Source organism: Lissotriton vulgaris, chromosome 7 (assembly GCF_964263255.1).
Source record: "Lissotriton vulgaris chromosome 7, aLisVul1.2, whole genome shotgun sequence".
NCBI lineage: Eukaryota > Metazoa > Chordata > Amphibia > Caudata > Salamandridae > Lissotriton > Lissotriton vulgaris.
In genome coordinates, this window is record NC_141695.1 from 604,963,116 (window position 1) to 604,989,984 (window position 26,869).

At 46.9% G+C, this 26,869-nt stretch overlaps 1 protein-coding gene across 2 annotated transcripts in view; it reads right to left on the minus strand.

Moving 5' to 3' along the window:
- LOC147702103 (uncharacterized) overlaps window positions 1-26,869 on the minus strand; it is a 574,906-nt gene that overhangs the window by 258,162 nt on the left and 289,875 nt on the right. For both annotated transcript variants that reach the window (XR_015297502.1, XM_086930735.1), the window contains exon 8: window positions 3,012-3,064. Coding sequence is in view for 1 of the 2 variants with exons in the window: in XM_086930735.1 (XP_086786861.1) it covers window positions 3,012-3,064 (53 nt within the window). In the remaining variant the exon portion in view is untranslated. The remainder of the gene's footprint in view (window positions 1-3,011; window positions 3,065-26,869) is intronic.

Here is a 26,869-nt window from a genome sequence, read left to right on the forward strand (position 1 = left end):
CCAGGCTGAAGAAGGCAGTTAACAGTTAACATTCGGGAATGTCCACGTGGTTGCTGGTAATAACAATGAATTGTACTAAAATGCCCATAAAGAAGTTGTGATCACGTTGGTGGTAAGACAGTGTAAACAACGTGGGAGTGTATGAGCAATTCTGGGGACAACATACCGTGCAGTACAGTTTTGACAGAAACATCTGACAGCATTAAATAGTATCAGTGCGTTATGACACTTTGCTAATCTAAATAATTATGTTGGGAATAAACATGCTGAAGGTAGTAACTTGGATTAGTATCTCTGCCTGTGTGAATGTCCACTCTCAAGCGTACAGTGAAGTCAATTTAATGCGCTATTCAACGTACAGTGCAGAACTTCTAAGTAGCTGCAATGAAGAGTTGGCGTGCAGTAATGTTTAAACTAGCAGTAATGGGGTCAGGTGGATTATAATTAGGAAGCGCGCCTGTCATTATCCACTGCACCCTTCTTGTCAATGTAAAGTAAATATGACCCCAGCCCACCAAGGCCTTTTACCAGATCATGGATGAGCTGCTCCTTTAGTCCCACTCCTCGGCTGGTTCTAATCTCGTGTACGGGATCCTTGGGAGCCTCCGTCCTGCTGATGTTCCTGTTCCTCTGGAGGATGCTCTCGGCCAGCTCCAAGTAATCCGGCCAGGGACGCTCCGGTCGCCTCCGGTGAACTGCACGGGAAGACACCGCAGGGGTCCCACGTAGGGAACAGAGGTAGGAGCAGAACCTCTGGGGGAGAGGCACCTGACAGAAGGCCCGGGTAAGGAGCTCCATTCACGCACCAGCTCCATGTGGCCCTTCTCCTGTTCTTCTCCCCTGCCGGTCTCTCCTCCTCAGAGGTGCCCCTCCAGGCTGCCTGATATGTATTTCTATTTCGTTCCTCCAGGTTCGCCGGAAATCCTGCAAAGAGGAGTGTCGAAACATTATAACACGTGGCTCAAACCCAGCTTGGGGTCTTCCGAGGTCCTATTTACCTTGTTCACCGGAACAGTGATGAAGCCTCCACTGTAGTCCACTCCATAGGAATTACTATATTTACAGACAATGCTCTGTATTCAGCATCTCTGGTGCTCTGCAGGCGATGCTCTGCATTTTATCTGTGTTTTCGCTCACTCACCTACTAGGAGCAGCGCCACATCCCGCCCAGCGCAGCAGGCTCTGCTTCGCTTCCGTGGATGGGCCGGCATCCCACACCCCTCCTTCCGGCCTTGATTGACCCGGAGCCCGCATCAGTGAGAGTCCTGGGCTGGGGAAAGGAGGGGGCAGGAAGGGAGTCTGGGTTCGAAGCAGCGCCGGGAGCGGAGTGTAGGCAGGGGTGGGGGGGGGGGGGGGTCGGGCGGGGAGACACTGCAGCAGCGTTGCATGGATTACACCAGGTCCATCTAGCACGAGATCATCTGCCTGAAAGGTAGGGGGCTTTGAGGGAGGGGCTGGGGCGAGGTCACTGACCTAAATTTATGCTGTGATTGGCATTCCCTGCACTCAGCCTGGGGCGTTTAACAACCCAGTGTCCTGCCCCAGTTGTGTGTCCCCGCCCCCTTGTTTGGGGTCTTGGTGGTGGGAGGGGTCCAAGTGTGGTGGGTGCTGCGCGGTCCTTTCTTTCACGTAGCGCCTCAACTTTCCCTGCCATATGTGTGGGACCCCGAGCATGCTGCCGCAGAAGCTGGGCAGATAATCGATGTTCGAGGGCGGGGACATGATATGTGCAACGCACAATGTGGGTGGAGAGAACGTACTTCAGGGAATTGTTGGTTGCTCGAGGTCAGGGGTGAGTAGGTCACCCGCCCCTGTGTTTATTTGGTGCATGGTGCGGGAGCTGAAGTCCCGGGTCCCAGGAGGGGGCCCGGGTGAAGAGCAGCGGATAGCACTGCGGGCGCCCAGGCCTAAGGGGAGTGCCCCACGGCACTGGCAGAGGAGCTGGAGTGCTCCGGAAAAGCGCTGCAGTCAGCTGCTGAGGAGGAGTCCCCCCCCTGCAGACCGGGTGAGTGGGGGATTCTCCATTAGTGTAATGCTTGTGCCGATGAAGGCACAGCGTAGAGATGTATTTCCTGATCGAACCCGCCGTTCTGGGCCGCTTCAACGATGGGGCAAGAATTTTTTATTAAGAAATAACAGAAAGTGAAAGGGCATGCTGGCTTGAAGGAAGGGGGACAGGAGATGTGCACGTACACCTGCTTAAATCGCCGAAAGCTCTGCGCGTGCCTATCTCCTGTCCCACTTCCAAGGCAATTCCCTAACAATAAAGCTTGCTGGCGACAGCAGTGCTTCGCACTGCTTACGGCAGGCGCGACCTAAAAAACTGATGGAATGTCCAGTAGTGTGCATGATGAACAGGAGTCTTTTAGGGTCAGGACATTTTTTCCCTCACCATTTAATGTAAATCTAGCAGGTTTATTTTTTCCTACTTTTTTGATACACTTTCATCTCTTTCTGCATATCCAACTGTTCAGAGGTTCATCGCCTTATTTTCAGGAAAAAACACTTTAGCCTTGTTGAGGCTGTTACTGGATGCTGCTCACCAGGAGGAGAGATAGGAACTGAGACCCTATGTGACATTTCAATGGACAATACATCCGTGGAAAGTGCTGCGAGTAACACACACTGGGAATTTTTCTAACGTTTATGAGCTTAATGGAGATATTAGGATGCACAAGTTCCAGACTCCTATCTTGCCTGGGCACGTTCTTCTAGAATTTGGTCCTGCTGCCTTTTCACTGTCCTTGCAATTTCTCATTGTTTCCCCGTGACATTCAAATAGTACTCTTGCATATTCCTGGTGCACTCTACCAGCAGTCTTCAACCTCTGCTACTTGCAAATCTTTCTCTGCTCCTTTTCACAGCTCATTTTTATCCGAACATTTATTCTGCAGTCCATCCATTATCCAATCTCCTCCAAGTGGCTGTGACAGCTTACAAAGCAAAAAGCTTTACAATAAAAGCTCTCATGCTGTAGTACTGGAACAAGAATGTCTGTTGGTATATCTTACCTCAGCTCCATTCCAAGCTCCCTGCAAGGCACAGTCTCATAAGTGTGACACACCTGTAACACAAAAAAATAATTTGTGAGCTAGTTCCTCCACTAGCTATAAGAGCTAGCAACCAAAAAGAAATAATTCACACATTAACTAAAAGAACTGTAACCTAAAAGTTAATGCACTACTCTTTTCGTTTACAGGAGTACATCAGCCCTATCTTCAATAATCAGGTCATCTGTGAGCCTGGGGCATCGAGAAAGCGATTCCAACAGAGTAACTGCTCTATAAGAATTCCTACTAGCTGCTTTGGAAGTGATAAACAAATTGGCACTTAATTGTAATCACTTTCCCACTGTAGTAACTTCTGTAAGCCACTACAGTGGAAAAGTGATTTCAATCAAGTTCCCTTTTGGTTATCAGCACAACTTAAAATTGCACATCATTCCCTGTTATAATATCTGTAAACAGTCTATGCTCCACATTACTTTTTTGTACCTTTTATCAGAAATATGCTAAAATGTTTTTAATTCCATTCATCAAATCGAGGGAAACGGACAAATTGCATGAAGACATTTATTTTTCTGAAACAGATGGAGGATGATGAAACATGCTTTCATGTAAGCCTATTTTTAAGGGCAGCTGTGCGATCCAGACGCCCTACGCACTTTAATTCAGCACACAGCACTTGATTTAAATTGTTTTGATAAATGTTAGCACGGGATACCCAGATTTATACTAAACAAAATGTTCATGTGATTGTATGGATAGAATCTGTTTTATATTATATTACATTATAATATATTGTATTATTGTTGTATTTGATACTTTTATGACTGAATATTCAGCTGAATAAAGTTGATCTGATTCTGATTTCTATATGAATTTCAGTTATTTTGCATGTAAATACTTTATTAATAGTATACTCAGATCTTTAACTGGTACACAACACCAACCAGCAAGCCACACAGTGATTAAATCAGAGGCATCTATGACTAAAGATCCCCATTGCCAATAGTCACTTACGCGAACAATTCACCATGGTACCCACAAATCCTTACTGGCATCCAAAAAAAAAAAAAAGTAGGTTATAGATAATATAGATTATAAACAAATCTAAAAGGTTTACTATCTCAAGACAATACACTTCCTATTTTGGGATACATGGATTGAAAAGGGAATAATGACCATTAAGCAACAATGCGGTTTAGGGCTGGGGGAGGGACGCGGGACTCCATTGTCCAATTAATGGGTCACATCAATTTGCTTCAAAGAAAAAAGGAACTACTAATACCGAACTGAATTTGCACTTTGAAAAATTAATTTACAGACTATATCATCCATAGTCTAATATATAAATGAACATCCAACCTAATGGCCTGAGCAGTCTTCCAAAGTATCCAAATACATCAGAGACAACACTATGAGCCAAGGCACTATGAAGGCCATTCAAAGTACAGCTTGAATATTTAATCATATCTGTACTCAACTAAACTTGTTGTAAAATCTGGAAAGGAACAATTATTTTCACATTAACTACCTAGACACACGCGATACAGACTTCACCAAGCTTTATTTACTTGAAATTAGTACTTGATGCCGCTAAAACAAAGAATGATATACTAGATGATGTGCTTTTTCTGATGCCAAAGCCTTCTCCACTACTGGTTGGACATCTCCAAGAAAATTACCCTCTTCGTCCAGGAATGAAGGTCCTTGGCAAAGGAGCTTCTTCTGTCAACTCTTGGTGAAGATACACCTACCTCTAGTCAAGGAATCAAACTGATTGACACACTTCTATCAATTCCATCAATGTGAATAACATAAAATAAACTTCTTCTGCCCAGCCCAGCCCAAACTCCCCCCTCAACAGCTACTCAAAGAAGGAACTCCATCTGTTGGAGTCACAGGTTGGAAAGCAAATTCTTCTACTCCGATAGACCATCAGCAAGATGAAATACTAGGTGTATGCCACTAACAGACTTTCAAATTAGCTGCACCACTCTCCAGAACACAAGAAGTCTCCCATTATGCAACACAAGACGTTCCCAAACCATACTGAAGAATCAACACTGCACACTTTATCTCAGTCCTTAAGTTATTAAGCATTTATCATGGTCTCTGTATGTACTTTAACAGAACACTGTGCTGTTACGATATATTTAGGGTTTCCCGTTTTCACTTAAAACAGATTATAACCGATAAAACAAAAACACTAAATTGAAAATTAGTATTTCACTAGAAACTTGAACACAACTGATTTTATCGCACTTTAACTCCTTTGCCACGTTCTGTAGCTAAACAGTAGAAGTGCAGTCCCTACCCCTAAGCACTTTTTTTGTGATGGATCCTCACACGGAGTCCTACTAGAACCTTGGTAACCCACCTAATATATTATGACTATCCATAAACCCCCAAGACCCACAGGGACTTATAACCTGTCCTGTTTTGGGAGCATGGCTCACTCATTACTACATATTGCTGCGGAGGGGCCAGCAGGTTTGCAGCTGAACTCTGGGCATTGGCTCAGTCCAAGGCAAGTAACACCTTTATGAGGTTATCATCATTCAATGACGGAGAGAGTTTTGTTTTCTGAAACCACAGGTAACAGGATGGTGTAAATAAAGATTACTGTGCATATGGATTCCTCCAGAATAAATGTCCTCTCATACAAATACTTCCCCAAACACTGTTGTTGTCGGGTTTGTATGGTGATAGTCTGAAAAGCATGCCTATAGCAGTAGTATGCCCGCCCTTATACAAAATAATCGGGGCAATATCACGAACATCTATTGTGCCCAAGTGCAGGCCCAGGAGTCCATGCACTGGTTTTGGGGAAACTGCACTATTTTTAACACATACCTTAACCCAGAAGATCTATAGGTTAGTGCATCAGCTGTTCACAGTAAAGCCAGAGCCATTTATAGGCAGCCACTGCTGTGTGTTTCCTACTATCTGCTGTAGACAGTTTCAGAACAAAAACACAAGTACTTATACTTGATCTGATCCTGCATACTGATGTAGGATGTGCTCTAGATACAATGCGGGGGATCACCTACTTCAGCATTCTTTCCTAGCGCCTTCATGTCAAAATGAAGTTAGGAACGTATAATGCCGAAACAAGAATCGCCACTTGGCAGCATCACCTGTACAAACCACTGTGGCTCCATTTATTGGAAACATATTGAGCTGTGATCACTATTTACCCCCAAGATCGAAAATGCACTAGAACATAGCACAATGCACAGAACACAAAGAGAGAGTGCCTTATGCAATTGTCACAACTTTCCCTCAGGATGATAGTTAATGTGCTGCTTTCAAATAAACAAAGACCCACCCACGTGCTTTGTAAAACTTGAAGCCTTGATATCTTTGCGCTGGCATTCAAATAAACACAAAAACCCATAGACATGGCGCAACAATGTAAAACAAACTTAAGTTACAATGTCAGCTGCACAAACGAATAAGCAAAGGTATCCTGTAGGTCATGAAGCTCTTTACAATGTCAGGTTCTTCTTCAACCACCCTACGTCTAACAGAATGCACAGTAAATATTTCCTTAGATTTCTTCCCTCCGACTACTTAGGGCAAGATTAAACACTAGACTATAAATATCATGTCCCAAGTAGAAAATCTTAATTTAGTAGTCCCTTGCCATTTGTCATAAGCACAATAGGGGAGCAAAACAGTGTGTTAATTGCGAACCATTTACCCAGTACAATCAAATCTTAATGAGGTGCAGACATATCTACACCCATTCACATGCTTCTCATTGGGTCTGATTGGACTGTTGGGAAGAGGTATCTGAGTTCTGGCAGATAAGACTGGTGGGGAGGTGAGGAAAAAAAGTGAAGTTACTTGAAAGAGCACATTCAAGTAAGGGATCAAAGAATGGAATTAGCCGCAGGAACAAAGCGAGGAATATTTGAGAAGAAGAATGAACAAAGCAAATAAAAGCTCATTTCTTTATAAGCACCATTGTTGTCATTATGTAGGAGCAACAAAAGAGTAAACAGAGAAAACTGCAGATTTTGAAACACTGGAAACCATTCGGAAACAACCCGCAAAAAAAAAAAACAGAATTTACAACAAATATAAACTAGAAATAGCAAAGCATAAATATATAATTTCTTATTAAAGCTCCGCCTCCTCCCCCCCTTGATTCCACTGGTCTGAGCTCATTCATCCTCCAGGTTTACAACATGCATGGACTGATAACCCTCCTCCCAATGGATATCAATTACATCATTTATACTACTAGTCACACTACCTATCTGTATAGCATGATGTGATATCCCTCTTATTATTGTATGTACTGTGATAAAAATGCTGGAGTAAAAAGAATAGTGTTGTTCGTCCTTTGAATATATTATGGGCTTGGTGTTGCCATGCTAACAACATATGGCACTGTGAACCAATCCCAGAGAAACATCAAATACTGTTTGTGGGAAAAGCCAAAAGCGTAAAGGTAACAAAATAAATCCTGCGGAGACACAACAAACAGCTTGAGTTTTACCAAACAAGTGACTGCTGTCTAACACGAAACAAGGGACATGAAAAGTCTAACACACATCTAGAGTGGTTGAACACATGCCAAAGGGCCAAAAGCAGAGACTGGAATATTATGTCTTTAGGGAAAAGCCCAAAACTGATTTGCATATAGTTTATTCCATTGCCCAACAGCATAAACAAGCTAAGACAAAGGAATAGGAGGGTGCCACACTTAGGCAATCAGAATGGTAAGACAATCAGGCAATAAAGTGAACAATAAGACTACTGCTCTAGCCTGCACGCATGACACAAGCAATACTTACCTTCCGTATTTCTTCAGCACAATGGTTAGGAGGCCGTTAATGCAATTGTAAACACTTACATTTTACCAACAAAACATATCAAAATCTCATATTAAGGAGTGTGCTGGTTGACATCTAAAATAAATACATAACTCTGAAATTGGCAAGTTACGACTGTCAAATATATGCTTCTTCCCACTGAAGTTTGAACGTGGATGAATTATGGTTGTGGGGGTTGGGATAAATAACTATGCAAAGTCACAGTTTTTTACTTTTTATATCTCAAAGTACATTTTTTCAAGTGAATTTCAGATTTGATACGTTTTTTCTTATATTTGAGGATTATCAAAATTGTGGAAAAGTTCTGCAAACTGCTTTTCACAATTCCAGGCATGTAATTCCTTTTTTTCCTCTGAATCCAGCACTGTTTTAGACTATGTTTTGTTGAGAATTGGGGAATATTCCACAACTCGAGTGTGCGCAAATATTAACCAATCCGTTTCAGTTTAACTATGCATGACTTTTCTAACAGTACCGATTCACCTAAAATTGACGAATCAGCTTTTTCCCCACAGTAACTGAAAAACTAATAAACAGTTTTACATCCTATATGCCATGATCTCTTTTTAGATCTCGTCCTATTCCATTCCGCAAGGAATGAATAGGACGAGACTATTGGGGCTAAACTAAGAGCTAAACTAAGCTCTCAAAAATGCGGATTTCCAGAAGTGCATGTGTCCCGTGCACGCGCTTCTATCTGCCTGCCTCGCATCACCACATCAAAGCCAGCCATCTGTTGCTTCCCCTGAAGCTTCCCCCAGCGTGCGCTCGGCCTCAGGCATTTCTCCTCCCCTAATTATTCACCGCCCACGGCCGGCGGTACTTTCACTTTCACGGCCGCCAGGCCGTGTCTCGCATTTCTCCTCCCCCCTCCCAGTGTATTAAACTTGTTTTGCTTTCCTTTTCACCCGTTTTCTCAGGTCGTCGCTTATAATTTTGGTCACAGCCTCGCTCGTAAGTTTTCCTTATAGAATTCCTCTTTTACTATGTTTTTTGTGTGTCTTGAAACTTCACCGTCAAACATGATCCCATCTCTTATTCCTCTGTACCTATGATTTTTTTAAATCTGTTTTCTAGTTTTGTCATTCACATCGATTCCTTGAGGATAGCCTGCACATTGGTTGAGGGTCCAGGTATACTGTCACGGGATCACACATCATAAACAGTGTTTTTCCCCAAAATACACACAACGAGCACAACATTTGACCGTTATTGCATTTCTCGCCTCATCCGACAATCAGGGTGCACGTTCTAGTTCTCATAGACTTGGCACGTACGTGTCTGACTGCATCTGGTACAGAACGCGTTCCTGGTAGTGTGTGGACTTCAGAGCATACTCGCTGAAGGTAAAAATATAATCGGTTTCTGATCTGGCACTTCATAGACTTGTTTGCTCTTTGTAATCTCTGTCGCTTATCTCTCTTCCTCCTCGTTCTCTCGTTCCCTCCCCATTTACTTCTCCCCCTGAGCCCCCTCTCTGTCTCCTTCTCGCGGCCTCTCTTTTCTTTGTCTTGCTGTCCATTTGATTCTTTCCCTCTTCTCGTTTTCTCTCTAACCCCTCTATTTTCCTTTTATTTCTCACCCACCCTGTTATTTTCATTGTTTTGAGCTCCGTGTTGTCGCTGGCATGTGCCACAGGTGCCAGTGCTCATTGGTTGTTCATTGTACAGCCGGCCCAAGTTCTTGGTGCTAGTGCAAGAGCGCAAAGTTAGTGTTGTGTGATACTAGTGATGGGACTCGACTCTCCTGCTGATGGCTATAGGGATCAGTGGTGGTGCTGGGTATTGTCGACTCCACTGCCTCTTGGTGTGACTGTTCCTGCACGCACCTTCATTCAGTGAGCATCGCAACGTGCGTGTACGCCTGGGGCGCACTGGACATGTCCTCATGCACCTTCATGGCACTTCATAGACTTGTTTGCTCTTAGTAATCACCTCTGTCGCTTATCTCTCTTCCTCCTCGTTCTCTCGCTCTTTCGTTCCCTCCCCATTTACTTCTCCCCCTGAGCCCCCTCTCGGTCTCCTTCTCGCGGCCTTTCTTTTCTTTGTCTTGCTGTCCATTTGATTCTTTCCCTCCTCTCGTTTTCTCTCTAACCCCTCTATTTTCCTTCTATTTCTCAGCCCCCGCCCTGTTATTTTCATTGTTTTGAGCTCCGTGTTGTCGCTGGCTTGTGCCACAGGTGCCAGTGCTCATTGGTTGTTCATTGTACAGCCGGCCCAAGTTCTTGGTGCTAGTGCAAGAGCGCAAAGTTAGTGTTGTGTGATACTATTTATGGGACTCGACTCTCATGCTGATGGCTATAGGGATCAGTGGTGGTGCTGTGTATTGTCGACTCCACTGCCTCTTGGTGTGACCGTGTCTGCACGCACCTTCATGCAGTGAGCATCGCAACATGCGTGTACATCTGGGGCGCACTGGACATATCCTCACGCACCTTCATGCAAACTACACAATGAAAACACAGTACTTTGCTTCAGGCACAAGTTGCCTACATTGCTATTTGCACCATCTCAGTCCCTCAGCCTTCTAAAGTTGATATATTGAAAACACCACACTTTTAACTAAAACATAAAGGTCTTTGTATCGATTTAATCCACAATTAAAAGCTCTCCAATTGTTGGTTACATCAAACGCTCCCCTTTCTTCTTAGGCACCGGTTGGGTCACATAGCTTAACAAGCATTTTTTGTGCCTTCTTCTCCTCTGATTGTACTTGTTTTTCGCGCCTTCTGTTCCCCTGATTGCACTCAAGTTTATCAAGTTTATTTTATTTATGTTTTGGAACTCTTTACAGAGGTTACATAAAATCATCCAACATTGACATTTGAAGCATTATCAACAATTTACAAAAAACAAATCCAATATATATCCCAAAAACTTTATAGGTCTCAACCATTTGAGGCGATGTTGTTTTAAAGCCGAACAAACGAATAACACATGATTAACATCCTGTTTGTTTTTGTTGCAAAAATTACACATCACTGATGAGCCATACCATTTTGATAACAAATTATTTAATGGGAGTAAGTCTTGCCTCAGGAGGAACAGAAATCGGCGCATCCTATGGGGGAGGTTCCAGTAAACATAAGGTTGAGAAATCCTAATTTGGTAATGATTAATAGCCGGTAGTGGGCCCCTTTTTGCAGTAAGGGCCTCTTTATCTTAATCAAAACTTAGGTTCCATGAGGCGAATTTTAGAGTCTGTTTTAACTGATAAGTGGATAAAGAAAAGAGTGTCAATTCATTCAATTTCAAAAGTTTAACTGCTAATCTAAAATTCTTGACAATAGTGGAATGCTCTTTTAGGGGTCCTAGATGTTCTTTTTGGATAAGGTTTCCTAAGGTACCAGGTTCACCATTCGCCAGGATGGAGACCCACCGTACTACCCCAGCAAGACCCTGGACCCAAGTGCTTCGTATACCAAATTCCAACCTAAAGGCTGCTATATTACACGCAGTATTAACCATACACAATTTCCGTAGGATTTTCCCCCCAGTAGTATTCAAAAAAAAACCAACTTCCCACTTCGAGTAATTCTATGCCATATAGTAAGGTAGATGGGACTTAAGCTCTAAAAACCTCCAATAGGTAGGCGAAATGCCTCTGTCCTGTAGATCTATAGAGGGTATTTAGTCCCCTCTCATGGGACATTGCCTTCTGGATATTGTTAGCTATATGGGCCTTATTGCTTAATGTACTAGATACTATTTTCCCCAAGAAAGTATAGGAATGGACAACTTCCAAACCAAGGCCCCCTATATTCCAAAAAAAGTTCCCATATTTTTGCTTTTTCCTTCCTGTAATGCACATGACTTTACTCTTGGATATATTTATCCTTAAATGGTACGATTCTGCAAATCCCTGAAGCGCGTGCAACCGATTATTCAATCCAGTGGGGGTCAAATCCAAGATTAGTATATCATCTGCATATAACAGACATACTATCGGTTTGCCCCCCAGAGTCGGGGCAATACCATCACTTGACGATAAGTTTTGCGGAAGGTCCGACAGGTATAACGAAAACAATAGTGGGGCCAAAAGGCATCCTTGTTTTAGCCCGTTGGCAGACGAAATAGCTTGAGAGAGACCTCTTTCCTCTCCCAAGAGCACTCTGCACCATGTATCGGAGTGAAGCTCCCGAACCAACTTTAAAAGCTCGGGGGGCATGCCTAGATCCAATAACTTTCTCCACAGCAGAGGGCGATCCACCTTATCAAAGGCTGTGGAGAAATCTATGAATGCTGCATATATTCTCCCTCCCCGGAGCGTGATGTATTTCTCCGATAAAACTTGTAGAGAGGTCAGGTTATCCATGGTGCCATGCTTTTTCAGGAACCCCGTCTGCTCAAGAGGCAAAATATTATTCTCGGCTAACCAATCATTGATTAGTTTCAAAAGACATTTAGAAAAAACTTTGCCAACAGCATCGAGGAGGACAATCTGTCGATAGTTTTGGGGTTCATTTCTGTCACGCTTCTTATACAGGGGGACCAGGATGCTACCCTTCCAGGAAGGAAGGATAGTGGTATGCAAAAAGCAAAATTTAAACACCGGGAAAAGAATCTTACTCCAGATGTCACTATTCTGTTTTAATACAGAAATGGGGAGCTCGTCCGGGCCCATTGCTCCAGACGAACGCATACCCTTGATGGCTAATTCAATTGTTTTTTTCGGAGGGTGCAACAAGGCTGGAATTGTCCCAAATAGGAAAAAAGAGAACAACTACCCTTCCATTTCCACGTACAAGTTCAAGATATATTCTACCCATTTTTGTTCTTCAATCGGGACAGGTAAGGATCTAGATCTAAGACCACATCCTTCCCCGATCAGAGACCAGAATAGCCTAGGTTTGCCATTAAAGACAGCCTCCCGCAGTTTGATCCATACAGAGTCCTCTCTTTACTTTTTTAGCTTAATTTTTAGCCTTGTCCTCCTTCTTTTTAGCAAAGCCAGGCTATGATGTCTTAATGGGCAATACCTCAGATATTGTTTTCTTATAGGTTTATTAATTTCTACATTATGCAACTTCTGAGAAATAGGAAGCTTTTTAATATGGTCTTCCTTTGATGGTTTTTTTGCGACGATAACACCTTATTCAGGAAGTTAGCGAAGCAAATTAATTCGGAACCCTTCCAATTGATCAGGTCATTTACTGCACTATCTAAGAGGCTCTTAATGCCCTTGATTGCTTTAAAATTCCAGAAGCATCTCCCACTATGGACTACAAAGTTAACCAAATTACCATCAAAGGACCAATGATCCGTAAGAGGGGGATTTAAATCTAATAGGATGGTTATTATTTTGATTGCACTCGTTTTTTCTTGCCTTCTGCTCCCCTGATTTTTTTTTTTTTGTAAGACGTTTATTAGTAGTATATAGAGCGGTACACAATGCAGAGCCTACAACCCTCGGGGCCGGCTGCAACATTTCGATGCATTGTAAGAAAGATAAAACAAAAGAAAGGTATACATCTCTTCCGACCGTAACATCAGAATAAATGACATTAATTGCATCATTCGCATCACGCATGCTAATGGTTCAATTTTACATTCAAATGACGTCTTGTTTTATCGTTTTATAAGTAAAGAATTTAACTCTGTAAACTTAACAGTTCTTATCAGTTTGTCCCAAATAGGTGGCTGTGCCATCGAGTAACATTCCGGTGTCTACTGTACTGAAACTCATGAAGTTCACGGACAGACCCTGTAAGTGTGTCATTGGGATAGGATTAGTTATTACACGTGTTCGGTCTATCCTTGTCGTGATTCACACCACCTACTCAGAGCGGCAAATCTCCACTGATTATCAATGTAGTGGGTGATGTGCTACATGGATAAATAGTATAGCCTAATTGTTTACTGGGGAGATGCGACTTACTGCAGGCCTTGCAGCTGGTCAGGCGTCTGAGTATGCCTCCCGGGTGAGACGTTTAGGGAAGAAAAGGCTATATATGAGAGACAAGAGACCAAAATTAAATAAACGGGGGGATTTATGCGGGAGGGAGTGGGGTGGAAGAGTGCACATGAGGGAGCGATGTCGTGGAAAGAACCAGGAAAATATTATATCATGTCATGGACTAATGAATCTTCGTGTGGGTGGGTGCTCGGACCCGCGGCTAGCGCGTCGGACATATGTTACAATCATTATTCGATGCGGCTGGGGGGGGAGGCTAGCTTCTTCCGATCTGTAAGCAGCACATCACCAGCGCCCCGGGCGTGCGGGCGTCATGAGGGGACAGTATTGTCCGTGTCCTTAGTATCCCCACACCTTCTCCACCTGCGTTTCCCAGTATGTGGCGATCCCTAAGTGAGCCCTCTGGTCGTGCCCTCCTTCTGGAGGGAGCTCATTATGTCATCCCAGAGTTGTGCAATTGGGAATTCTCTTAAGCCCGCTATCTCCTCTCGGAGTAATGCAACGCTTTCCGCCCTAGCCCAGTTAGTGAAGGAAACATACCAGTACTTAGTGAGTGGTGGTTCCTTCCTTTTCCAGTGTTTGATGAGCAACCGCTTGGCAGTAATAAGGCCTAGATCCCAGAACCTGGCTTGTATTTTATTGAGTTTATTTCTTTTGTATAATCCTAGAATGCAAGCCTCCCATGTGTGCGGTAGCCCTGAGCCAGCGCTGCGCGTCAGGAGAGATGTCACCTCTCCCCAATATGTGGCAAGGGAAGGGCAATGCCAGAGCATGTGCAAAATATCCGCGCCTAGTAGGTTGCATCTGGGACAGGTAGTGGTGTTGATCATGAAATACCTGTTGATTTTGTCCGGCGATAAGTATGCCTGATGTAGTATGTAAAATTGTATTGTCTTGAAACGGGAGTTACGTGGGATATTCACGGGGCTGGCTAGGATCATGGTCCACTCCTTGTCCGTCCAGTCCCTTCCTTGGAGGGCCGCCCATTTGTCCCGTAGCGGTTGTGTAGACCGCTGTGTGTGCATGAGGAGGGCCTGCGCCAGCCAGTGGATGATATGGGAACCGTTGCCCATAACATGCAAGTACTGCATTAGGTGGTGTATCAGTGGTTCCTCCTGAATATCGCCACAGGACTCCGTGTATGCACGTAGAATAGACGCATGAAGTAGGAACTGCCCTGCCGGCAGACCCGTGCCTTCCATCAGTTCCTCAAATGGGAGCATGGCTCCATCCGCATAGAGGTCGCCCATGGTTTCCACCCCAGCCTAAGTCCAGCTCTCTAGAATGCGCAGTGTCACCATTCCGCTCCTCCTGGGGGTACCCAACAGGGGAAGCGCGGGGGCGTAAGGCTTGACTTCCCGGGTCAGCTTTAGGCTACGGAGGAAGCATTTGCGGGCCACAGCCACATGTAATGGTAGCGGGCGAGGTCCCTTAGTCAAGGGATGAAACAACGTGCATATTTGCGTGTGTGTCCATACGTAGGTAGCGTTGGCTGTGTCATCTAGGTGTGTGCCGCTCAGCCAGTGTGTCACCCATTGTAGCTGAGCCGCCAGATAATACAGCTCTAGGTTAGGGACCGCCAGCCCCCCTTCTGTAGTTGGGCAGTAGAGTTTCGCCAGAGCCACTCGAGGGCGCCCAGTGTTCCAAATCAGGTTGCGGACCATTGATTCTAGTTCACGGAATACCCTTGTGGGAACATACTGTTGGATATTAGCGAAGTGATAGAGCAGCCTAGGTAATGCTATCATTTTGGATAGTGCTATCCTACTGGGTACATTCAGAGGCAGTGTCTTCCAGAAGGCCATCTGAGCGCGCAGCGAGGATATAGCCCGCACCAGGTTACCCTCCAGTATGTTCTGCGTGTCCCTATAGATGTGCATTCCGAGGTATTTAAATGTGGTGGGATACCATGTAAGTCTGACTCCTCCGAGGCGCACGTCGCATTCCTGTGTGTCCGGACTAAACGAGTACACTCCGGACTTCGCCCAGTTGACCTTAAGTCCCGACACCTCTTCAAATGACTGGAAAATTTCCGACAATAAGCCCGGCACAGCTGTAAGGTCGCGCACATACAGAAGCACGTCGTCTGCGTAAAGTGAGACTATATGTACACCGTCAGCCAGCGGAATCCCCCATCCCGTTCCCCTCATCCGTAACAGCGCCGCTAGGGGCTCTATGGCCAGAGAAAAGAGAAGGGGCGACAGGGGGCAACCCTGTCGGGTCCCTCTGCGCACCTGAACTGCCTCCGAGAGCAATCTGCCCGTTCGTACTCTTACACTGGGCCGTTGATAGAGTAGCCCAACCATGTCTGCATACGCATCGCCCAGGCCGAATCTGTCCAGCACCGCCCGAGATAGGGCCATTCCACGGAATCAAAGGCTTTCTCGAGGTCCAGAACCAGACATCCCGATCTCGGCCATTGCAACGTGGCGGCTTCCTGTATTCGGAAGAGGCGGCGAATATTGCGTGAGGTGCTTCTTGCAGGTACAAAACCATTTTGGTCGTGATGGACCAAGGCTGGGACCACAGTGGCTAAACGCCGGGCTAATAGAGAAGTGAAAATTTTGTAGTCGGTGTTTAACATGGCCAAAGGCCTGTAGGAGCCCATGCATGTTTTTTCCCTACCGGGTTTCAGGAGTGAAACCAGGGTAGCCTCATTAAGTGTAGCCGGGAGTGCCGAGTCGTCTATTGCAGCATTGTACATTTTGAGCAGTTCCGGGATCAGTGTTTCCGAGCATGTTTTAAAAAATTCGGCGGGTAGGCCATCTGGGCCAGGTGATTTGCCATTGGAGAGAGCGAAAATAGCCTCGCGCATTTCCTCCTGTATGAATGGCGCCCCTAGTTCCCCCCGCTGTGTATTCGTAAGGGAAGGCAGCTGGATATTCGCGAGATAGTCTGCTATAGTCTCCGATGAGACCCTCAGCTGCGACCTGTATAAGGCTTGGTAGTGGTGCACAAAGGCTTGGTGTATTTTACTCAGAGTGTACACTACCTCCCCTTCGGTCATTCGGATGGCAGACACCGGCTCTGTATGGTTCTCTTGTTTGACTAGCCAGGCCAACAGTTTCCCGGGTTTGTCACTGTATTGGTGCACACGCGCCGAGTGGGCTGCATAATTGATGTGGCGTAGTCGTTCCAGTAATGTTGTGTGTTCCTCACGGGCCTCGCGAAGTTGGTCATCTGCTCCTGTCACTGCTTCCTGCTCCCGGCGGAGCTTGCCTTCTGCTCCCCTGATTGCACTCGTTTTTCTTGCCTTCTGCTCCCCTGATTGCTCTCGTTTTCTTGCCTTCTGCTTCCCTGATTGTACTCGTTTTTTCTTGCCTTCGGCTCCCCCTCTCCATCCATCCCCCCACTCCATCCATCCATCCATCCCCCCACTCCATCCATCCATCCCCCCACTCCATCCATCCATCCCACTCCACTCCATCCATCCACCCCCCACTCCATCCATCCATCCACCCCCTCTCCATCCATCCATCCCCCCCACTCCATCCATCCACCCCCCCACTCCATCTATCCCCCCACTCCATCCATCCATCCCCCCACTCCATCCATCCATCCCCCCACTCCATCCATCCATCCCACTCAACTCCATCCATCCACCCCCACTCCATCCATCCATCCCACTCCATCCATCCACCCCACTCCATCCATCCACCCCACTCCATCCATCCATCCCCCCACTCCATCCATCCATCCCCCCACTCCATCCATCCATCCCACTCCATCCATCCACCCCCCACTCCATCCATCCATCCATCCCACTCCATCCATCCCCCCCCACTCCATCCATCCATCTCTCTCCATCCATCCCCCCACTCCATCCATCTCACTCCATCCATCCCCCCACTCCATCCATCCATTCTTCCACTCCATCCATCCATCCCCCCACTCCATCCATCCATCCATCCCCCCACTCCATCCATCCATCCCACTCCATCCATTAATCCATCCCCCCACTCCATCCATCCATCCATTCCCCCCACTCCATCCATCCATCCCCCCACTCCATCCATCCATTCCCCCCACTCCTTCCTTCCTTCCATCCATCCCCCCACTCCATCCATCCCCCACTCATGCCATCCATCCCCACACTCCATCCATCCATCCACCCATTCCCCGCACTCCATCCATCCATCCCTCCCCCGCCCCACACTCCATCCCTCGCCCACACTCCATCCCTCGCCCACACTCCATCCCTCGCCCACACTCCATCCCTCGCCCTCTTGCCCTGCCTCTATCTCTCACCCTGCCTCTATCTCTCGCCCTCCCTCTATCTATCTTTCGCCCTCCCTCTATCTATCGCTCTCACTATCGTTCGCACCACAACATCACTATGCGCTACCACAGCATCACTGAACGCCACAGCATCACTCGTCACCGCTACAACATCATTCTGAAGCATCAATCTGTGCAACCATTCAACAACAACTGATTCAAATATGTTCTCTCAATGTTTCAAACTTTATTACAAATGTCACAAAAAAAGTTAATATTTCATTTTTCTTTGCTTGTAAAATTTTCAGGAAAGAATCCAATAGAATTGTGAACCGGATAAAGAGACGTAGGACATCTTCCACGCTCAACAGTATACCCGGTATCATTTGCCTTAGTGTAAATACTTTATTTTGCAAGTTTTTTTCTTTTGCAGTAGTGTATTATTAGGTCCTGACAAAAGCCAGAAGGGAATATCCCTAGGAAATGGCAGAAACATGTTGACCACTATATCATCTATTCTTGACATTTATTATGTCAAACTGTCATACACTTTGTTTGAACATTGACACCATGATTGTTCCCTATTAAAATTATTCCTTGCTGTCATGGTAGCCAATTTTAAATTATACACTTTTGTTTACACATTTTCTCACTGCAACTAAATATCCCACACCATTCTATCCCTCCTTCTTCATTCCATGGTTGGATCCATCGCTGGTGGTCTCTTGGAAGTGGATAATAACACATCATTCCAACAGGTGTGCCTCCCTATCCATATGAGTATCCACTAAAGTCCCAGATGATGATGTTCCGCCAGTTGGGTGGGCTGATGGGATTCATTACCTGTACACAGTGATACTCTTGTCATTTCAGACACATAGTTTATTTACTCTACAGACCACTGACAGTCACATTTGTTTGACACTCTTAAGCTATACCCTATATCTTACCCCTAACCAGCTGCTTACCAATACTCTACTTCCCCCCTTCACTGCCAGCCCTTATTTTCTCAATCAAATTATCTGCTTCCTCCACATGACGTATAATGTGCATATGGTTACTCCACATTACACGGAGTGAAGCGGGGAACTTCAGCTGGGCACGGGCCCCCAATGAATTAAATATTGCCGCCCTCTTACCAATTCCCATTGTTTAGACGCTGTTATGGATGAGACATCCGAACGGATCATAAATGTGGAGAAGGAAGATGATTTTATGTGGCCTGTTTTGAGGGCCAGTGATAGAATCTTTTCTTTAATGGCATAAGTTAAGAAGTTCACCAGTATTTTCCTGGGATGCTCTTTGCCTGTTTTCCTCCTATATGGGTCACGATGGACCCGCTGAATATCGGCTAATAAATCCAAATCCACTTCGGGCGATTCCTTTAGCACTGTTGTTTTTAAGAGCGCTACTATGAATGCCTTAATATCACTGCCCTCAATATCCTCAGGAACATTCAAAAATTTTAAGTTGTTCTTTCTCGTATGGCTTTCTAACCTCTCTATGTCATCCCTCATCTCCCGATTCTGTTGGGCAAGTTTATCAAAAGCCATTGTGGTGGCACCTATGACCTCCTTAATTTTTGGCAGCTCCATCTCTAGTGCATCCGTCCTCGATGCCACCTCCTCCACCTTCCGAGCCAGTATCTCACAGGAAGCCTGAATCGCATTCTGGTTTGCTTCTGAGATGGTGAACCGTTTTCCAATATCCTCTTTTAGCCCTAGTAATATATCCACCAATGTTCCAGGAACTGTCATTGCAACTGGCGTTATGGGAATATTGTCTGTGCGATTCACTACAGGTATGTCATCCTTAGGTATTGCTATTGCTGCAGATAGATCTTCCTCTCCTAAATTGTCCTCCCCAACTTTCCTGCTGTCTTGCAACGCCTGCTCAGCCTCACCATCTTGTGCCACGTCTTGAATAGCCAGAGCTGAGAAACTATTTGACAGTTCTATTGTTGGATGTACTATATCCTCTATAGGGGAAGAAGTAAAGTAAGATGGTGGGTCTATAGGGTCTATTGAGCTAGAAGGGCTGGGTGTGGAAGGTATGGGAAGTACAGGAGGCGTGGAGGCACTTATTATGTCCCCCCCCTCGCAAGGCTCTCCACTGCTACCTTGCCTGTCATTCTTGTAGCACTAATAGTGTTTTTAGCACTTCTAATACTTTTAGGCCTATTGCTTGTGGTATTACTTGTGGTATTACTTGCGGCGCTACTTGTGGTGTTCACGATGCTAGTAGTAGTTGCAGTGCCTGTGGTGGTTGTGGTACCAGTTGCTGCCATCTTTTTTCCCTGATCTGTACTACTAGTGGATAAGACTTTATTGTACGATTTTAATGATGGTGTAACCTTGGGAAATGATGGTGTAACCTTAGACAGGCTAGAAAACCCTCCCAATGTACCAGCTCTCACTTTCTTATTTTTCCCCTTACCTTGGGGAGTATCCGCCCCACCAGGACTTATCTTGCCTCTCCTGACTCTAGCCTTCAATTGTATCACCGGTGGAGTAATTGATGATTTTGAAGAGATTGTTACAGCGTTCGTATTCGTGTTCACAGCTCGATTCCGCAATGTGTAGCGAGTTACTCCAGCCCGGGAAGCAGTGGTTTCAAGCTCACAACCACGATCACCCAAAACAGTTTTTTGGCTGAATACGGACACTAGCTGCACGTGGTCTCTCTCCTCCATGCAGGAGACCCGATCCAGGTACCAGTGCTGGCGATAAAAAACCTGTTTTATACATATTTGTGTGGATTTGTATAGGTCTGAACCCAAAGCCCCCCCACAGTTACTTGCACCGAGGATGTATAGCTTGTCTTTCAACCGCGTGCATCTACTTGAATATTTGGTTGTATTAAGCAGCTTACCGGTGGTGAAGACAAACCTGACAGTACCGACAGCCTGGTAAACTTCCCTTCCAGCAGACCCAGACCCTCCAGGCCAGGAAATCAATCTCCTGTGAGCCTGTGTTCAAGATCTAACGGCTCCAAGTTCCTTACATCACGCCGGCACCGCCGACTCACCGCTACATCCACCCTGGACCATCCGCTCTACTGCAGGGGGACGCCTACGGCCGTCGCAACTGGTGGAGAAAAGGAATCTCAAGCTCAAACTCTAGTAAGTTTTTCCCTCTAAGCTCACTTAAATGCACAAAACAGCCATTATGTGCCGTTTATTTCTTCGAGGTAGCTCGACCGAGAGACCGCAAAACCTCCAAGGAACAGACGTGTTAAACGCTAGCACTCCGTGGACGCCATACACAGAAGGAGGAGGGGCTCTGTCACGGCCGTTAGCTTCCGGCCGTCATGTCCTCCCTGACCTCTGACCGGACTCAGAGCGCCCTAGCCTGCGGGGATTTACCGGGCACTGGGCGGGGAAGGGAACCAAGTAGAGGGAGGACACACCTTCTATGTGTACTTTCCAACCCGGGCTGCACTCGGTGTTGGTTTTCTTTTTGTAGAAGTGGTGTTATCTCCAGCACAGGACCCATACCCTATATCAGGATATCCCTGTCCAAATATGTGAAAAGAGTTTTTTTGTTGTTATTTAAACCGGGGGGGGGGGGGAGGGGATTGGGCACCTAGGGTCCGGGAGAGCACTTTTTTTTTTGCAAGAAGCTTTGCTTCCTAAACAGATATAAAGTTTGAAAGATTCCACTAAGATCTTTGTTTATTATCTTGCAGGGTAGAGGTTGGGGAATAACAGGGTGACAGATGTAAATTGAAGCTAAAAAGCAGAAGTTTCAATTGGATTATTGATCACGGGTAGAGAGGAGGTGGAGTGGATAAGAGGGAGAAGTCCAGTTTCACATGTTGGCAACAACGCTAAAGATTGGCTGATTAAGTGTACATTTTCTTGTTAAAAAGAGTTGTTCACAGAACGACATTATCTGCGCTGCGAAGGCAGCATGATGCACTGGAGTTTTTTGCTTCCATGCAAGCAGTGCGGGGTTGAATGATTTAATTCTGTGCAGAAAGCAGGGCAATTTGTTGAGATATACACTGGAGTAATGTCAAATCTTTGACTTTTCGAGGTGAGTTGGGCAGAGCATGGAGAGTGCCTTTGATGGGCACCTAGAACATTTTTAGGGCTCACTATGGGAGTTGTGTTCCAATAGTATAGTTTGAAAGACAATTGATACTTCCATACAGCCATAATTCAATGCTGCTTTATTGCAGGTTTGTCTCAGAGATCTCTGTGGCTCAGAGTTTAAAATTGCAGGTGCAATTTGAAAAAGTTCCTGTACCAGGTCCATGTTCTTTGTAGCAAGCTCTCATTGCTTACTCACTCTGAACCACTCCCTTTGCACACAGGATCTCATCCCCCCACCACACTCAGATTTTAGGAATACACTATTTTCCACAGGGCAGCACCTTACAGCAGACCGGTCATGATCTGTGGCTCAAATTACATTCCAAACTCACTGATGCTGTGATCTTTCAAAGGATGAAAGGGCTTTCCATCTCAAACTACATGTCCCAATTTTCCATGGAAGTCTCACTTTGTGTGATGGCAGAGGCCATTTGAAGCCATTTGGGTATTTATATGTTTTTCTGTGGTTCACGGCCTCCTTGGTAGGCAATCAAGATACTTTGTTGCTACTTTTGGGTCCTGGATCCAGTTATTGTGGATGCCTTAGAGACTTTTTACTTTTTCTTGAAGTGTGTTTGGAAAAATGGAATCTGAACAGAGAAGTGTTCTAAGTAAGTGCTGTAATTTTTGGAGAAACAACAACATATTTCTACAAGTCTTGCTATTTTCGAAAGACTTGTGAGGTATTCAGAATGCACATGTTTATGTTTTAGAAACACATTAATTTGTATTGAATGCGAGTTATAGAACGATGCATTTTTATTATATGACAGAATGCCTCGGGTATATATTCTAACCGTTCTCTGGCAGCCAGTCAAGAATCGAAATTTGCCTAGCATAGTAACGGTAAGTTTCAATTCTATTAAGGACACGGAGGCGAGGATTATGCTTTTCTCTCTTCGCTGTTTATTCAAAAGTCACCGCATAGCAGCCAGAAAAGCAATTAACATGAAAAGATATCTCACATAATACCCAACATCGGGTAAATAAGATCAACAGAAAAAACAGAACATATTCAGGGAACTCCATATCCCATCAGTCCATGAACATAGTCCTTCTACAGTGTCCATAATCCTTAAGGTAGTCCGTCCATCTTGTGGTCTCCTCCTCTTTCTTCACGCGAGCATGCCACCTCATCCGCAGTCTTGCTTTGCGCATCATTGCCTAGCAGGAAGAATACAACAGCGTGAGCGTTGCCAATTCCGCCAGAGGAAAAAGACCAATCTTTAAGAAACACCACATGTCAGTACCATAAATCTAGGTGGAGTAGGATTGGAGAATCCCAAGAAAGTTCCAGAAGAACCGGAAACCAAACTTGCGACCTCCACCAGGGCGTGACCATCACCACGTCCGCCTTCTGGCAGCGCAGATGGGCCGCCGACCTCACCACCATCGAGAACGGGGGAAAAGCGTAAGGCTGTTCCCGGCTCCAATCTTGGAGGAACGCATCGGTCGCCTCCGCCAGAGGATCCGGTCTCCAACTGAAAAACCTCGGCAACTGAAAGTCGAGACGGGACGCAAACAGGTCCACCGAGAACAGGCCCCACATAGTCTTCAACCAGTGAAACACCCGTGCGTGCAGCTTCCAGAGATTCGAATCTCGCAGGTACCTCGAGTGCCAATCCGTCACCTGATTGGCTTGGCCCGGGAGGTACTCCGCCGTTACCGAAACATGATGGGCTAGGCAGTAATCCCAAAAATCTTTCGCCAGGTCTGCTAACGGCCGCCCAGGTGGTTGACATAGCGGACCGCCGATATGTTGTCCATTCGTAAAAGAACACATGACTTCGCCAAGTCCTTGGTCCAACAACGGACCGCGATAGAGCCCGCCAGAAGCTCTAAGCAATTGATATGGAGCTGCTGCTCCTCTAACGACCAACCGCCGCCTGTGGAAAAATCCCCGCAGCGGGCGCCCCAGCCTGTTCTGCTTGCGTCCGATTCTATGATCAGATCCGGAATCGACCCGAAAATTGCTCGGCCGTTCCACGCCTCCATATGGGAGAGCCACCAGGACATTTCCCCTTTCACCTCCTCCGACAGAGGAACCGACTGCTCATAAGATAGGCCCCGTCTGAGGTGGTAAGCCTAGAGGCGTTGCAGGGCTCGATAATGAAGCGGCCCTGGAAAGATTGCCTGAATCGATGACGAGAGAAGCCCTACTACCCTGGCAATCTGACGTAGGGACGTGTGAGACTTGGCGATCGTCTGTCGAAGCACGTGCCGAATCTTGGCCATCTTCCGAGAGGGAAAGCACCATGAACCCTAAGGACACCATCGTCTGGGAGGGTGTGAAGACAGACTTGTCCTTGTTGACAATGAATCCCAGACCCTACAAGAGGGAAATCGTCTGGTTGAGTTGAAGCATTAGCTTGGTGGGACATTGGGCCATAAGCAGAATGTCGTCCAGGTAGACGATCATCCGGATTCCCGGACTCCGAAGGACTTCCACTGCCGGGCGTAGCAACTTGGTGAAACACCAAGGGGCAGAGGAAAGTCCGAACGGAAGGGCCGTGAATTCAAAAATCTGGTCCCGCCAGAGAAACTGTAAGAATCGACGGTGAGGCGGGTGTATGGGAACCAACAGATAAGCGTCCTTGAGGTCCAGCCGGACCATCCAGTCGTTGGGCAAGAGCACGTCTCTCAGGAGGTGGATACCCTCCATCTTGAAGTGATTGTAAACCAACCAGCCGTTGAACTCCCGGAGGTTTATAACAGGTCTCTTTCCCCCATCCGCCTTTTCCACCAGGAATACATTGCTGAGGAAACCTGAGGGGTGCCTCGTTGATCGGCAAATGGCCCCTTTGCGTAACAGCTCTGAGACCTCTTCGTCGATCAACCGCACATCTTCTTGCGAGAAAACAATTGGATGGGGCGCTTTCGCCTGGAAAGGCTGATCGTAAAATTCTATATGGAAACCTCGCATGGTCTGAAGAACCCATGCGTCCTCCGTGATGGCCCGCCAGGCCTCTAGGAAACAAGCCAACCGCCCTCCTATGAGTACCTGATTCGGATGGATTACACTCACCGTGGGAACTATTGTTTCCAGTGTCGTTCCTGAAGCCACCTTTGCCATGAAAACGTTGGTTCTTGGTGGGGTAGAAGTTGTTATGGTTGGCTGAGGAGTTGTACTGGCCTCTGCCGGAGCCTTGTCCCCTATTGGGTTGGTTCTGTCCTCCACGGCCGGTCGTGTGGCCCCTACTACGACCGGCCCCCCTAGAAAAACGCTGCTGGAACACCCTTTTGATGGTGGACTGGGCTTTGTCCAGGGAGGAAAAGGTGGAAACGAACTTCCCCAGTTCTTTTATAAATGGGTCGCCAAACAGGCCGCCTTGCGCCACCGCTCCCGCCTCAGAAGAGGCCAGATCCCCTAACTTGGGATCAAGTTTGATGAGTAGCGAACGCCGGCGTTCAGTGGAGAGCGCGCAGTTGGCATTGCCTAAGAAAATGATTGCCCTCTGCGCCCAATTAGACAACACGTCAGGGGCTATTGTAGAGCCTGACGCCTTGGCCTCCTCTGCCATATCCAAGATCTTCGTCAGGGGGCCTATAGTATCCAAAAGTTTATCCTGGCATGGCCGCCAGGAGCGGTCGATGCCTTTGCGGGGGTCCTTCACAAACTTGGCCATAAAGGTGGCCATCTTTCCGTCTAGTTCGGGAGTCATGGCCACCTTCCCTTCGAGTGTCGGACGCGGACATTCTCCCCTCAGGCAACTAAGTGCCTCCTTCTCAAGAGGCTTGCGGAGGCACCCCGCCACGAACCTCGCGACCTTGTCGCCCGGCGTCCAGGCAGCCGACCTCGGATGGATGATATCGTCCGGGTCCAGCATACCTGAGGCGTCCTGAGGCAACTCAGTCGGAGTACCGGACGGGCGCCAAGACCGCACTGAGTCCTCCTTGTCGTCGGTGTCCGCTTGGGAGAGCCCTCCCGGAGACGAAGGGGCTGTCCCCGTATGCGCCAAAGGGCCCGGGGTCGGGAGCGATGCCGGGGCAGGGTCGGTCGCCTTAGCCAGAAACGCATCCCTAAGGCGTCCTTATCCACACCCGGCTCACCCCCTGAGCCGCCGTCCCTACAGGCCTTCTTGGGTGCTGGCGGGTGACCCTCCCCCAGGGACTGGGAACCCGCAGGGGCACCCCCTGGTGCGGGAGCGAGTTTCGCGCACTCTTCCGCAATACGGGCCGAGAGGCGATCCTCCATGGGCCCCACTATCTCCTGCACGCACCTGTAGATAGACTGATCCACTGCGTCATAAAATTAATCACCCCCCAAATACTGGTGGATTTCCTCCTCCTCCTCAATGTAATACCCTTCCGCCATATTGCCTATTTGCTATGTCGCGGAAAAGGCGGAAAGTTCCAACTGGTAAGAGGGACCAGGGGTATGGGCCAACCGGAGGTTAGCAAAGGCTTTTGTCGCTGGTAAACCAGGGCGTCTAGTGGCAGCACTCCACCCAGCGCGCTAACCCTCTCAGCAGAGACCGGGTCAAGGCCACCTCCCTGCGCGCTAAGAGTAACGCTGGCAAGCGGGCTAACCGCCCGACGTGCTGAAAAAATATTACAGCCCGAAGGCGTCAAACGCGGTAATCCGCTAAGTACAGACCAGTTAAGGGCGTAGATCAAATTGGGGCAATACAACCCAACAGGGCGTCAAGGTGAGGCGGCAGAGTAAGGCTCCGGCGTGGCTCTCCTCCTCGGCGCGGCTCCCGTCTGACGGGGAAACCACACCGAGGAGGAGAGAGACCCGAGGCCCCCTCTAGCGGTGAGGAGGTAACACCGCAACTCTCGGGGACAGTCGC